Here is a 15,773-nt window from a genome sequence, read left to right on the forward strand (position 1 = left end):
GAAATAGCTGCTGTCCAATCTGAGAGGAGATGAAAGCCAATTTCAAGTCTGAAGGTAGCTGTGATCCTCAAAGACAGAGAGGAGACTGGTGCAGTGACTGGAATGGAGTAAGGGATGCCAAGTCGAGTAGGAGATGAGGTTAATAAGAATTGGTGATAAGAGGGAGTGTCCTGTGTCAGGTGACAGCCAGGAAACCACTCTGGGCCCCACTGGCTTTTTTAATGACTCTGTCTTTTACCAGTGACATGTGAAAGCCCTGGAGAGCTTGAGTAAAGGAATGGGGTGTTCTCTTAGGCTACTGTGTTGAGAAAAGATTGAAGGGGACGCAGACACAAGTCCAATTAAAAAATGGTTTTCAACACTCTAGACAAGAAAGTACAGTGGCTTGGACTGAAATATTAATAACCAAAGTGTCAGGAGTTGTTGTTTTATGAAACTATTTTGAAGGTAGACCATAGAGGAGTTGCTCAAGGTTATGTTTGAAGTTTGAGAGAAAGAGGGAAATTGAGGATGGAAGTAAGGGTGCTTGGTCAGAGCGACTGCAAGATTGGAGATGCCTTAAACTGCATATTGGATATGAAGTTAACAAGAAGTTTGACAGGAGTACTGGGGAAGTAAATTTCAGGCAGGTAGGAACTAAACTCTTCCAAATGTGACCTGCAGATCTGTAGATGACAACAGTGTGTGAGGTTAGAAAGAAGCGAAGATAACGCAGGAGGGACCTGTCATCTGTACAGCAAGGTAAGTAATGGGTATTACATTTTGTTCAAACCTGAGATTCAAAGGGAGAGTATTAAAGAGAAGGGGAGAAAATAGTCTAGATATAACAATGAGAAACTAGGAATCCACTCACCATATCTCTATGACTAATGATAAGAGTGGTGAAGAGAGAAAACTCTCCCATGTGAATGTGCTGCCAGGGAAACAGTGACCATTTCTCTGCTTTGGGAGAGGTTTATAAAGATGGGAATGATCTACTCTTCAAGGTCTAGTTACAGTTATCCTGTCAAGCTGCCTGGACCTGGTGTAGTTTGGGGTCCTTTGAAAACCTTCTGTATTTCCTCTGGGGTATTAGTCTCTTAAGATTTTCTAGCTTTTGGAGATCAACTTTGGTAAACTGTATTTTTTAAATATCCATTCATGTTTTCAAATTTTGCATATTAAAGCAAAGTTGTCCCTGATATGTTTTTTAATTTCTTCTATTTCTACATTATTTTCCCCTTAGAATTTATTATGACAAGATGTACTTTGTTCCTTTTTATCTTGGTTAGGTTAGGTAGTGGTTTATACATTTGTGTTTCCTTGTGTATTTTGTTTGTTTCTCTTATGAAGTTTTATGACAACTATACAAAATCTTGATAAGATTTCTCAAAAATAAAAGTACAGACTAATTTCATTAAATAAAATATCAACAAACATATTTCAGCAGTTTATTTCAAGAGTAAAACATCATAGCCTAGTGGGATTTATACCAAGAATGCAAAATAGATTTATTTTAGAAAGTATATTAAGATCAATCATCATACCATTAGCTCAGAAGAAAAGTCATTACTACCTTCAGATAAGAATATGTATGACCTGAAAAAAAACACCATTCTCATTTTTAAAGTCAATAAAATAGAAATAGATGAATACTTTCTTAACATAATAATATATTAGTTTTTAAAACCATAAAGCAATCTAACGGAGAAACATGGAGGCAGTCTCATTCAAGTCAAAAGCAAGACAAACATTTTTATTGGAAGTACTAGCAAATGAAATCAAAGAAAAGAAAGTAAATGGAAACAAGGATATAAAATTATCATTCTTTTTAAAATATATTCTTGAATAATATAGGAGAATCGACTAGAAAGTACAAAAACATAAGAGAATTAAATAAGAAAGTGAGTTAAAAATTAATCTAAAGAGATTAATAGCTTTTATTTATGCAAACACCAGCCCATTCAAAGATATAAGGAATAAAGGAGTCTGTTTAATGAAAACATGAGATATAGAAAGAGACCAAGATAAAAATATACAGGATTTGTGTAAATAAAATTAAAAAAAACAAAACAAAACTGAAGGACACAAAAGAAAGCATGAGTAAATTAAGATTAAAATAATTCTTGGACAGAAAGATTTAAGATCAAAGTATATACTATAATCTTCAGTAATTAATTTATAAATTGTGTTGCTAATAAAAATATAGTTAAAAAGAACAATAAAAACCCCACTGAACTAGCTTATTTAAAGTCAAAGAGAAAAATTAACAGAAGGAATATCCAGGAAAATTTTGGACTGAAAAACATTGAGGTAAGTTAGTACCACCAGAGGCTATAGCATAGTATGTAACTTTAACAATTAAAATTGTGTGATAATAGCTCTTAAAAGAAAAGTAAATAATAGAATTTAATAGAAAGTCTAAAATAACATAAATACATAAAATATGATATAATAAATATAACACCTCAAATCAGTGAGGAAAAGATGAGTTATCCAATGTATTGTGTGGGGACAACAGGATATTTGAAAAAAAATGTGGTTGCATTAATACCTCCTACTGTACACTAGGATAAATCCCAAATGCAACAAAGGTTTAAATATACAATATGAATTTATAAAAGCAATAGTAGAAAATGTAAAATAGTTATTATCTGGGCTTAACATACCATAAGTAAAAATTATGAAAACAGATTTCACAGAAAAAGTAATAGAATTGGCTCTTAAACATAGGAAATATACTAAACTCACCATAATCAAATGGATAAAAATTAGATACTATTTCTTACCTATCAGATTGGCAAAAATCCAAATGTTTGATATTATACATGAATGGGGATATTGTCTAGAATTATCCATTCTCAGACTTTGCAGTTGGAATTACAAATTGTTATAAGCTCTATAGAGGGCAATTTGGTAGTTATCTATAAAACTTAAAGTTGCATATACTTTTTTATCTCACTTCTCATAATTTACTCTATTGATATTGCACACACTCAAAGTGATGCATGTTCTATGTTATATCTCCATTTTTAGTAAAAGAAAGAGACTGAAATTTAGAAGTTCATCAATAATGGACTTCTTCCACAGTATTACATATATAAGAAGGAATATCATATAGCTTGTAAATAAGACTTAAGGAAGTTCTCCAGTATTCATATGGAAAGAACCCCAAGACATATTGTGAAGGGAAACAAAAACAGCAAAGTGCAGTAGTGTATATATATTCATTCATATTTTCCTGAAATATACACTGAAAATCTGGAAATAAACAATTAATTAATAAAAGGGTTATCTCAAGCAGAAGCCTAGAGAGATGCAATTATAATAGTTGGAAGCCTATCTGGGCACAGTGACTCACGCCTGTCATCCTATTACTCTGGGAGGCCAAAGCAGGAGAATCGCATGAGCTCAGGAGCTTGAGACCAGCCTGAGCAAGAGCAAGACTCTGTCTCTACTAAAAATAGAAAAAATTAGCCAGGGGTGGTGGTGCACACCTGTAGTCCCAGCTGCTCAGAAGGTTGAGGCAGGAGGATTGCTTAAGCCCAGGAATTTGAGGTTGTTGTGTGCTACGATGAGGCCACTGTACTCTAGTTGGGACCACAGAAAGAGACCCTGTCTCAACAACAACAACAAAAAAGGGAGCCTTTGAACTTTCTCTCTTTTTCTCTCTTTATGGGTATGTACGTATAAACATGTGTATGTATGTATGCATATGCTACATATACATTATTTTACCTAAATATTTAATAATTAGCCATACACAGAGTGGTGGCTTTAAAACTCTGGGACATTACATGCCACTGATAACTTCTGTGAATTTCTTTGAAGAAAAGAGCCTTTCTCTGTCTGTCTGAAACCTTGTTTCTCAGTAATAAATTAGAAACATGCCTCTGATATTTCCCAGTTCCCCCACTAAAAGAGAGACCTGCATCCTTCTGCATATGTGAAATCACAGTTAATTATTTTGTGGTTTAATCTTGTCTGTACTGTCCCCACTACTTAACCAAATCAAAATATGCAGTTCCTGCAAATCTGCTCTCTCCGATTTTCTGATCTAATTTAGATGTTTATAGGATAAAAGAATGCTTGCTGCTCTTCTTGAATTTAATTACGGGGTTAAATGGGAGCGATGAAAAGACTGCATTGGTTCTATCATAAATTACCTTCTCTCTGCAGGAGGAGCATTATCCGCTGCTTGGACTGTGAGCGCGTAAGTCCGCCCGACTATCAATTCCACCCCTGGAGCGATGGTGATAAGCCCTGTTGTTTTATTGATGATGAAGTCTCCCTGAGCCCCAACCAGGATTTCATATGTGATCTCCCCATTTGACCCTTCGTCTGCGTCGACTGCAGTGAGCTGGAATTGAAAATCACAACATAAATCCTCTTGGGACTCAACTTTTCACCATCACATTGTTATTTCCCCCAAAGAAAGGACCTAGCTTTCAAAGATAAAACATAAGTAAAGAAAGTTGTCTTGACATATATACCCTTGTTTTCTTGAATTGAAGCTACTGTGTTGTTATGATACTGAAGCATTCACAGCAAGAAGAATTTTTCTTTTCTTGTGAGAGTGATAAGGTAAAAAATTTTTGGATCTTGAAGTCTATCTTTAATTTAATAAAGGAAAAAAGGAAAACCATAACAAAATCTAATATCCCTATAGGAAATTTAATTTTTTTCCCCTATCTTACCTAGTGTTCTTGACACATAAATGCATATTACTACAGACTGAGACCTGGAAAAAAAGGAAATAGAAGTTTCCCTTTATTACTTTCATCCTTTCTTTTGCTTTCATTTTTTCCATTCATAATGTTCTCCTTCCTGTCTCCCAGAGACTCTCCTCTCTTTTTGTCTTTTTTATTTACACTTTCTCTAAGAAAGGTTCTTATCTTGTTCACACTGACTTATAAAGGACTGATAAGGCCTGGAGTATTACCCTTTCAAAACCAAATAAATGCATCTCTAACTGTTGAATAATTAATGTAGCCCAAGAATTTTTTTTTTTTTTTTGAGGAAAGGGAATCTATTCAGAACCCTTGAAATTATATCACATTAACACCTGTAAAGCTAATTTACACATATTTATAATCATGTTGAGGCACCTAGCACCTAATAAAGACTATATATGGATTATTATATGTAAAAAGAGACTAATTCATTAATTTCATAAAGCAGCATTAACGTAATAGTGATTTATTATATTAAAGAAGTCTCCTTGACTTCCTGATAAATATAAATTTACTTAAAGGGGAAGAAAAGTAAAAATATAGTGGCAAATTTTATAATATATACATTCCCAGTAGTTTCTGTTTTTATCATTCCAAAAGTGATGGATGAAAGACAGAAAGGTGGCCCCAAGAAATGTAAACAAAGTACTTTATACACCCTGCCATGCTCAAGGACTTATATTATGCATATTCTATTTCTACTTTTATTATAGAAATAAATATTCTACATTTAGAATGATAATGTGCACAGAAATAGCAGCAGCAGAAATAATTGAGAAGAAAAAAGGAAATTTGAGAGACTGGCATTGATGCAGCTAAGTCCTGAGATTGGGTATTTGAGGGTGGACAGATGTGGCTGCCAGAAGGAAAGGCATTTCATGAAATGATTCTGGGACTTATATGAGCATGACAGGCATACTCCTAAAGGCAAAGGAGAAGAAAACTATTTGCAGAAACAGTCAAAATGAATGATGTATATTTATGGAGAACTAGTCAAGCCAGACAAACTCATTCTCTCTTGTGTGTGGTTAAAATTAGAAAATTAGAAGATAGGGGTAGCAGAGGAGATATCAATTTTGATTATAGTAAATCATTTAAACAAAATGTCTCAGGAATTCTTAATTAAAATTTAGCTCAAATTGGATTCAATATTAACATTATTCTGAGACATAAATTGGCTAAAGGAATTTAATGATAAATGGCAATGCATCAAGCTAAGAAGAGGTGTTAAGGAGTCTGCTTCAGGGATCTAGGTATTATGGCTGGTCTTATTTAACATTTTCATAAATGACGCTGGAAGGGAGGATAAGTCGAATGATAATTAAATTGAGAAAGGCACCCACGTGGGAGGTGCTGTAAATACCAAACAGTGCTGCAAAGCACAGGAGACAGAAACACCCCAAAACCACAGAGCCAGTCAACCACAGATAAGCTAACATATTGAGGGACCACAACTACCTACACAGAAGCTACTAGGGGGTAGAAAGTTTAACAAATAAGGCAAAAATGAATTCTATGTTTAGGTTAAACAGTTTTACACTGTTTTTCAGACTTTTAGTACTAAATAATAAAGTAGTAGGTTAGGAATCAACATAACTTTGTTTACACATATGCTAACAAAAATATTTGGAAGAAATGATTGGTGATCCAAAATTAGAAAAGGGAGCTGAGATGCTGACTCTGAATAGCCAATCAATAATAATGCCTTCGATGCAAGACCCTGAAAACTCAAGGCATTTATTAAACCTCAATGATACTATGCAGTAAGTGGCCCCTCCTGAAGTATATTATATGATGCAGAGAAGAGCTGTAGGTGCTGATTTTGCAGCTAAACTATAGTGGGATTTTAATTCAATTACAGCTTAATGACTCTGTGACCAGTGACCGGCGTCTTACGAATTGGAGGTAGATGAAGCTCATTCCTAATTTAGGGGGGAAATCTGACAAAATCTGCCTAAATCTTCCTGAAAGGGCATGGAGGAAGGGTTGATTTACAGGGTTTTCAAAGGCAAAGTGTTGCTTACAAATTTCAGATGAGAGTAAAATTAAATCTATGGGTTTTAATTGTTGATTAAAAGTCGTGATATCTAAATAGTAAGAAACACTGGGCTACTGTTTATATTAATATATTTCTTTTCCATGATGCATTACAGTTCTTTTCACAAAGTCTAGTCTTACCCTTCCATAATCCCTTCCCCTCATATTTCAACATGCTTATTTTCCAAATGTCCCCTGCCATCTCCTACCCTCCCCCACTCAAAAACAAAACAAAACAAAACAATCTGATTTGCCCTTTCTGTTCCCTATTTATTTCTGGCTGCAGTTTACTTTTGTTTTCACTCTCCCTTTCCTGGTTCTTAGAAAATGAGAAATATAGCTTTATATAAAATGAAAAATGTAAAGAATATTGAATTATATATGTGGAACATAAACATTCAAATTATAGTCTTAAAAATGACACAGGCATAGAATGTAAGACATAGTTGATACAAAAATAATCCCAAGACTATAAACTACAATAATGTAGTGTACACATAGGATTTTCTAAGAATAAATACATTTTCACTAGAAAGAAGTTGTGGCTTAATTGATAATGAATAAGTGTGTTGACCCATTGGTGTTTTTGCCTCCTGGGCATCCTGGGCTCTTGCCTGTAAAAGCCCTTCATTTTCCTTTGGGGAGCCACATCCCTTTCACAGTTCATGTTTGGGTGGGGCTGAAACCTAGCTCGAGTGATAGCAGTGAGACTCAGATGTGGACACTCTTTGGTTCCAGAATTGGCAAGATTCAAGTTGGTATACTCAGGGTGACTCCTACAACTACTTGGAAGAGTGGCTCTTATTTCCTTGAGGGTTAAACTAATACATTTACATGCAGTGTTTCTGCTGGTTTTCTTATCTGCATTGAGTCTACCTGAGACAGAGACCTACATAGAAGAAGACAGTGCCAGGAAATACAGACAGAATATCATTGATGACAAGATTTCTATTGTCATCTGAATCCAAATATACCACTGAACTTTCGTGATATATAAAAATTTATATATTTTTTAAAAAGTTAACTTAATTTCAAGTTATGGCTCTTAATCATAAGAATCCCAAATATTATAGAAAACGCATTTTATGATTAACTACTCTTCTTGGTTTGCTTTAAGACTATTGTTCTTGGATCATTATGCTTGAAATTTTGGTATGTGGTACCACGTGATCACTAATACATCAAATAGTCTTTGACTAATATATGATTATTCATTAAAATGGACAAAGATCTTGCTATGAAAGTGGTAGGCTTGTCCTTGTGTAGAAATCAGAATGAGCTATTTAATGAGTAATAAAAATATAGGTAAATAACAAGTAAATGTTTCCCTGTAATAATTGTTGGACTTTTAAATAAAGCAATAATCTAAATTTTAACATTAAGCACTTTTTAAAGTACATAGTTTTTAGAATATCTTTTTAAATTTCTTTATTATCCAGATTGATGATTCAAACCAAGCAGACAAAAAAAAAAAAAAAAAAAGGAGCCACTTACAAATTTTGTGATATTTGGAACTATATAAGATTTTGAAAGCTCAAGTTTGGTTCTTTTTACAATGAAGTTAAATTTGGAAAGTGAACTCTATGTTGATAGTATGCAAAAACATGTAAATCTGAGTTTACAAAAGACTAGAAAATACTGCCTTCTTTCCACAAGAGCAGAGTTATAGAAGTAAGCTGTGTGAGACTGCTTGGTTGTAATCATAAAAACAGAATAAAATTCTAAACTTGACTTAGGGAAAATAATCTTCTGGGAAAAAAACTTTCAAAATAATTAATGAGCATCTTCAGTACTTCCAGGCAATGTACTAAGGGCTAAGTGTAAGTTAAACCTGGTAAATAAATTTGGGCTCTACATTTTTTTTTAATTTACTGTGAGATGAGGGAGATTTTTACTGACAAAAAGTAAATCCATATTGACAAGTTGTGACAAGCACTATTAAAAATGAACACAGGGAACAATGAGTGGGTGACAGAATAAATATTACAGTCCTTTGACATAGGTTGCATTTAAGATGGGATCTGAAAGATTAGAACATGACAGAAGAATATGGATTAAGAACAGCTCTTGGAAAAGAGAAGGGCCTGTGTGAGGACCCTGAGATCAAGGGAATGAAGTACTGTACACTCTAAGGGAAGTACTGCATCCCATGACGAACTGGGAAAAATCTAGGATGTGATGATGTTGCAGAAACAAATAGAGGCAAAATGTAGAAGGGTTTTGTGAGCTGTGATAGCAGTTTGAAAATCATTGCATCAGAAAACTAAATAATGAAAGGATAAACTTACATTTGGTATTTAATATGTTTAGTAGTCTCTGTACTTTTTTCCTTCTTTGTTGTTTTATATTTTGTTTTGAGGGCAGGAAAAGCTTAGAACAGTGTTATGACTTTAGATAAGAAGGTCACAAAAGAGTAGAGGTGAATCCTTTTAATGGGTCTTATGCATAATAAAAATTATGATTGAACTCTGCTGGTCTCCAATATATGGAATGAAACATTTCACACCTGACTTAGATGACAAAATAGATTTGGAGGCAGAAAGATTTTGATCAACAGCATAAATATTAATCAAACAATAAAAAATGAAACCATCTTGTTTTCTATTGTACACATGGGCTACATTTATATCAGTGCCTTCTGCTGTTATGAAAAGGACTTCCTGATTTATACAAACACAAATCTGGGATTCTCCATGATCAAAACCATTCTATTCTAGAGACCTCATCACCTAAATATTTGTTTCAATCTAGTGCTGTTTTATTATGGGGAGATAGTTTATTACTAACGGATTTCTTTGTATTCTAACTTTCATTGTATTTCACCTAGAGAGTCTAAACAGTGAGAGATAGTTCCGGGGTAGGGATTTCTTTAAGAAATATTCATTGAGGAGGCACCTTCTGCCCTTTCCAGAATCTCAGATGATGTCTTGAGCCTTGTTTAATTTTTAGCCACAGTAGAAAAAAGATTGCACTGTGTTTCTAGACATTCACTTCTGTTTCCTACAATTCCATGCTGATTCCTTTCATTTTGTATTTAGCATTTAATATGATAAATTTATTCTTTTGTTAATACACTTTTGAAACTATAAGAAACACTGTCATTCAAGCCTGTATAACAGGTGGCAGAACTACTTTTATGTTAAACAATTTGTGATATTCTATTTTTTTTCAGACAGTAGGTCCTTTGATTATTTTAATTCAACGAAGGAAGAATTAGTACACCAACACATTACTGTCTAATAATTTTTATTAGTTATAGAGGTTACTGCATATTATAAAATTTAGCATCATAAAGTGAATACATTTGCATAGAAGTGACATAAAAACTTACGGTATTTTCCATCTACAAAACAAATTGTAATCCATAACTTATAATTGATGTGTGACAATTTTAATTTAGATTATTTGATTTAAAAAATTCATAATTTTTCCCCTGATAATACAGTGTGTTTATTGAATTTATTTTATTTGCTTCCCTTCCACTTCATCATTGCACTCCTTATTTTCAAATTTTGCCCCTTCATTATACTATACATTTGGCACCACCTGACTGAAATTATTCTTTTAAAATAGCAAAGAGGGGTGGATTGGAGGCAGGACTTCCAACTATGGTGACTTCAATAGGTAGATAATCCTTTCTTCAAAAAATAAGGGAAAATCTAAGCAAAATTGTTAAAAACCCTATTTAGAGATCTGGAGACATCAAGTGAGAAAGAGGAGAAATTTGATCAGATATCAAGGGTGGCATATTCTTTCTAATCTGATTTAACAGAATTCTTGCTAAAACAAGGTTGCACAGACCAAAGATAAGGCCCAAGGATGAGGTCTAGTTGAAAAGAGGGTCAGAGGAGCCTAACAATAATGATCAATAGGAATAAGATGATGTTGGCATTTAGAGGATTGTACGGTTTGGTCAAGGAGAGAGTCTCTGTCAAGATCAATGAATTCAAATATCTCATATAGTACTAACACAAAAAGGGACACACACCTAGATACATCAGAGTCAAATTGATGAAACACAAAAAGAATATCCTGAAATCATTAAGAATAAAGGAAACAGCATATGATTCATGGCAGACTTCTTATCACAAACAATAGAAGCCAGGATGCACAGGCATAATATACTCAAAGTACTGGGGAAAAAAACAACCACCTGTCAACCAATATATGAGTATTTTATCCAGCAAAACTATCATTCTATTAAAGGTAAAATAAAGATATTCAATCAATTTACATAATATGTCATATCAATAAAATAGAGAACTATATGATAATGTCAATAAATACAGAAAAAGCAATTGACAAAACTCAATATCCATTTATGATAAAAACTCTCAAGCTAGGAACTAAAGGGAACTTCCTCAACCTGATAAAAAGCATCTATAAACAAATCTACAGCTAGCATTACACTTAATGGCCAAAGGCTGAATGCTTTCTCCCTAAGATCAGGAACAAGAAAAGGATATTCTCATCACTCTATTCAACACCATACTGAATGCTCCAGTCAGTGCAATAAAGCACATTAAAGGAACAAATTAACAAAATGGCATCAGATTGGAAAAGAACAAGTAAACCTACCTTTATTTGTAGAAGACATGATCATTGTCTATGTAGAAAATATTAACACTAAGGGAACTACAAGAAACAATTAGAACTAAAACATGACTAACACATTAAACAAAATCTATTGTACTATGTAATACCATGGCACAGTCCAAAAATAAAATCAATTTCAGCAGCATCAAAATGATAAAAAATAGCTAGCAATAAATTTAAAGAAAGAAGTAGTGCAAGACTTGTACACCAAAATCTACAACATTGCCAAGAGAAATTTGAAAGTATGTTAAAAAAAATTCATGTTTATTGACTGAAAGACATGATTTAGTTAAGAAGGAAATTCTCCATAATTGATTTGATTTATAGATTCAATGTAAGCCCTATCAAAATGCCATCAGGCTTTTTTAATAGGACTTGTCAAGTTCATCCTAAAATTTATATGGAAACATAAGGGACATAGAATAGCCACAGTACTTTTAGAAAAGGAAAGTGATAAAGAAAGATGTATATTATCTGATTTCAAAACTTACTACAGATTGAACATTGCTAATCCGAAATCCGAAATGCTCCAAAATCTGAAAGTTTTTGAGTGCCAACAAGATGCCACAACTGGAAAATCCAACACCCGCTATGTGATGGCTGCAAAATGCAGTCAAAATTTGTTTCATACACAAAATTATTAAAACTTTTGACTATAATTACTTTCAGTCTTTGTGTATAAGGTGTAAATAAAACATAAATAAATTTTATGTTTAAACTTTGGTCCTATTCCCAAGATATTTTATTTTTGTTTATACAAATATTCCAAAATTCCAAAAATCTGAAATCCAAAACACTTTTTGTACCAAGTAGTTCAGATAAAGATACTCAACCTATAGTAGTCAGAACAAAGTGATTTTGTCATAAGGTGGACATACAGATTAATGGAACATAAGTCTGAATATAACCCTTTATATTTATGGCTAACTGATTTTCAACAAAGATGTCAAGATAATTCAATGGGAGAAAAGACAGTTTTTTACAATAACTGCTCATGGGAAAATTGTATATCCATATGCAAAAAATAAATACAGCAAGTCCCCTTCTCCATGAAGGATACATTCCAAGACCCCCAGCGGATGTCTGAAACTACAGGTAGTACCAAACCCAATTGCCATCAATTGGAACATATTTCTGTTTCTGTATTCCACTCACAAATTTAATGCCTTTTCCATCTTAATTAGGCACTTATGCAGTGTGGCCGTAACTTGCAGTTTGAGGTATGACAGCAAAATGAGTGTGATTTTCTTTCTCTTTCTTCATAATTTCATGGATAGAAGATTTGTTATTAACTGTAAATCTTAGCAAACTCACCATGACTTTTTTTCTTTGCTTATTAAGCCAAGAACTTTCACCTTTTCACTTAAAGGAGGCACTTTACAGCTTCTCTTTGACATATCTGAATTGCCAGCATCACTACTCTTGTTCTTTGGGACCATTATTAAGTAAAATAATGGTTACTTGAATGTGAGCTTTGCCATACTGCCACAGTAGAGTGGTAAAGAGAAGGCCTCTAAGTCACTCACAGGCAGGTAGCATATACAACATGGAGACTCTGGACAGTAAGGATAATTCACTTCCCAGGCTAGATGGAGCAGGACAATGTGAGATTTTGTTACATTACTCAGACCAGAGCACAGTTTAAAATGTAAGAAGTGTTGATTTCTGGGATTTTCCATTTACTACTTGAATAAAAGTAACTGAAATTATGGAAAGCAAAACTATGGATAAGGAGAGACTACAGTGAAAATAAAAATTAACTAAAACCTTTACCCCACAGCATATATAAAAGTAGCTCAAAATGAATTACAGAACTAAATGTGAAAGCTAAAACTATGAAACTAGCAAAAGATAATATAGAAGAAAATATTTTAACTTAGGTTGGCAAAAGTTTCTTAGATATACTAAGAAGACAAATAATGCAAACTTTAAAAATGGGTGAAAGATTTGAATAGACATTTCACCAAAGAAGATCTATATATGGTTAATAAGCACATGAAGGTATCGTCACATAATTAGTTGTTAGGAAAATGCAAATTAAATTAAAACCGTAATGATATACTACTAGGCACTTGCTATAATGGCTTTAATAAAGAAAGTGTCATGAGGATGTGGTAGATGTGTAAAATGGTATAGCTACTATGGAAAAAATTTGGCAGTTTTTAAAAAAAAAAAAAAAAGTATGTACTTACCATACGACCTAGCAATTCTACTCCTAGGTATCCATAAATAACCAACAGCAATAAAAATATTTGTCCATAAAGAGACTTGTACAGAATATTCATAGTCATATTATTCATGTTCTCCAAAACTGGAAATAGCTCAAATGTCCATCAACTGGTGAGTGGAGAAGCAAAATGTGGTGTTTTTATACAATGCAATACTACTCAGTAATTCAAAGAAACAGAAATACAGTCTTGATGTATGCTACAGTATAGATGAGCCACATAAACATTGTGCTATGTAAAAAGCACAAACAATGGCACAATGTAAAAAAGCAAAATAAAAAGGGAAACTATATGCTATATGATTCCATATTTTTAAAATTCCTAGACAACACAAATTTTTGGAAACAGAAATCAGAGCAATGGTTGCCTGGAGCTGGAGATGAGAGTGAGTGTCGACTGCAAGCAGGCATGAGAAGAATTTTGGGGTGATGGAAATGTATAGGACTAAACTGTGTTAATTAATTCATAACTGTCAGAATTTACGAAAAATCATTGAAATGCATATTGTAACGTATATAAAGAAACGTAAATTATGCCTCAGTAAAACTCTCAAAAATTACAAAGAAAATTTTACCCACACATATGATCTTTTTAATCATTATCCATTTTACCTTTGTAACTACATTAATAGGATATTATTTAGGCTAATTGTTCATATATTGTTTAATTAGTTGATTCATTTTTCTCTGTTCTTCCCTTTTTCTATGCATTTTCCAAAGTTTAGATCTTGGGTATTTGTTTCTGTCTTTTTATTTTAAACCTTTATATCTTCCTCTAATTTCAGAGACTTGACTATAAACTTTATTCCACTTCATGCCACATTTTTAAATCTCCTTCCTTCTTTAAATGGACAAAGAAGAAAGCTCTGGCAAGCAAGGAAGAATCAGATCCTCGTATGTAAAGTAAAATAGATTCAGCAAATTCTACCCTACAAGCCTGAATCTGTGCTAAGAAAAGTAATAAATAGAAAACAAGGTGAAATTGTGGAATATGAAATGAGGAGCACACAAAGATTTCGAGAAAAAACACTTTTATATTTTCTTTTGAAAGAACATTTGAGAGCAAGAGCATAACCCTCTTAACTGCTTCTCTCAGGTGTAATAAACTTCACCTAGAAGTTAAATATGTGCAATCTACAATTCTCTGAGAGACACACTACTTTCTTATGCGCACAGCACACTGAATGCAATTAAAGTATGCTGTGTGCATATGATATGGTTCTTGTGTCAGCTTAATCAACACTGGACAAAGAACTAAGAGACATTCGGGAATTTGAAAACTTGGAGTTGGTTTGTTGAATCAATTAGAGATGGTTTTAAGGCAAATTTGGTAACCCAAATAAGCAAATTAGGGAATATTCTTTTTCAGTAAACTGGTATTACTCAGGAATGACTTGCTAACAACCATGATTATGATGGAATCTGATGGATTTAAAGGGCCGTGGTTGACTCTACTGGAGGATCCAGTCAGAGGGGAATATTTGTGGAAACTACGGTTAATCTAAAGCAAGATGTCACTTGTAAGTATGGGCATCATCGAAGTTCACTCACAGTAATAGTTCTATGAACTAGAAAACAAATTTATCTTCTCTATGGTACCTTTAGTGAAGTTTGGACAGCTTAAGGATCAACAATGTATTGTCTCATGCAAGATAAATGGCTGGTGTGCTACAATGACACCCAGAAGCTTTTGCTAGTGAAAGTTTATACCTATGGGATGGTGTAGGGTTATGCTGTCACACCAGATGAAACCCAGAAGTGTCTGAGAATTAGTCTCTAATGACTACTGTGGTAATGGAAAAAATATGAAATATGGGGAAAAGCTGTTTTTGCTGGGAAAGTTGAGGAAATAATATGGTAATATCAATTAAAGTGCATTACATTAAATATTTAATCTCTGCCTCAGCTCTATGATGTAATAAGAAATTTCACTTTACTTATGCAGTTAGATAAAAGTGAAACTTAAGTAGATATTGATCTCTAGGATAGAAACATTATTTGAACACGCAAGCTAAAATTCACAAGCTAGGTAGAAAGATTCACCAGAGAATGAATTTAATTTACACTTGGAAAACTTACGTACACAGTTGAATGTCTCTATCAACACTAGTACAAAGATATAAGTAATAGAGGATAAGTGAAATAAACAGTCTTTCTGATGTTAAGGAAGTAGACAACTTAGGATAATCTGTGGTTGTTAA

The 15,773-nt window shown here is 33.3% G+C and overlaps 1 protein-coding gene across 17 annotated transcripts in view; it reads right to left on the reverse strand.

Moving 5' to 3' along the window:
• The window catches only part of PCDH15 (protocadherin related 15), a 634,897-nt gene that overhangs the window by 242,698 nt on the left and 376,426 nt on the right, over positions 1-15,773 (reverse strand). For all 17 annotated transcript variants that reach the window (XM_045568054.1, XM_045568051.1, XM_045568050.1 and 14 more), the window contains one exon: positions 4,146-4,339. In XM_045568054.1, coding sequence (XP_045424010.1) covers positions 4,146-4,339 — 194 coding nt within the window. The remainder of the gene's footprint in view (positions 1-4,145; positions 4,340-15,773) is intronic.

This window comes from Lemur catta, chromosome 14, assembly GCF_020740605.2.
Source record: "Lemur catta isolate mLemCat1 chromosome 14, mLemCat1.pri, whole genome shotgun sequence".
NCBI lineage: Eukaryota > Metazoa > Chordata > Mammalia > Primates > Lemuridae > Lemur > Lemur catta.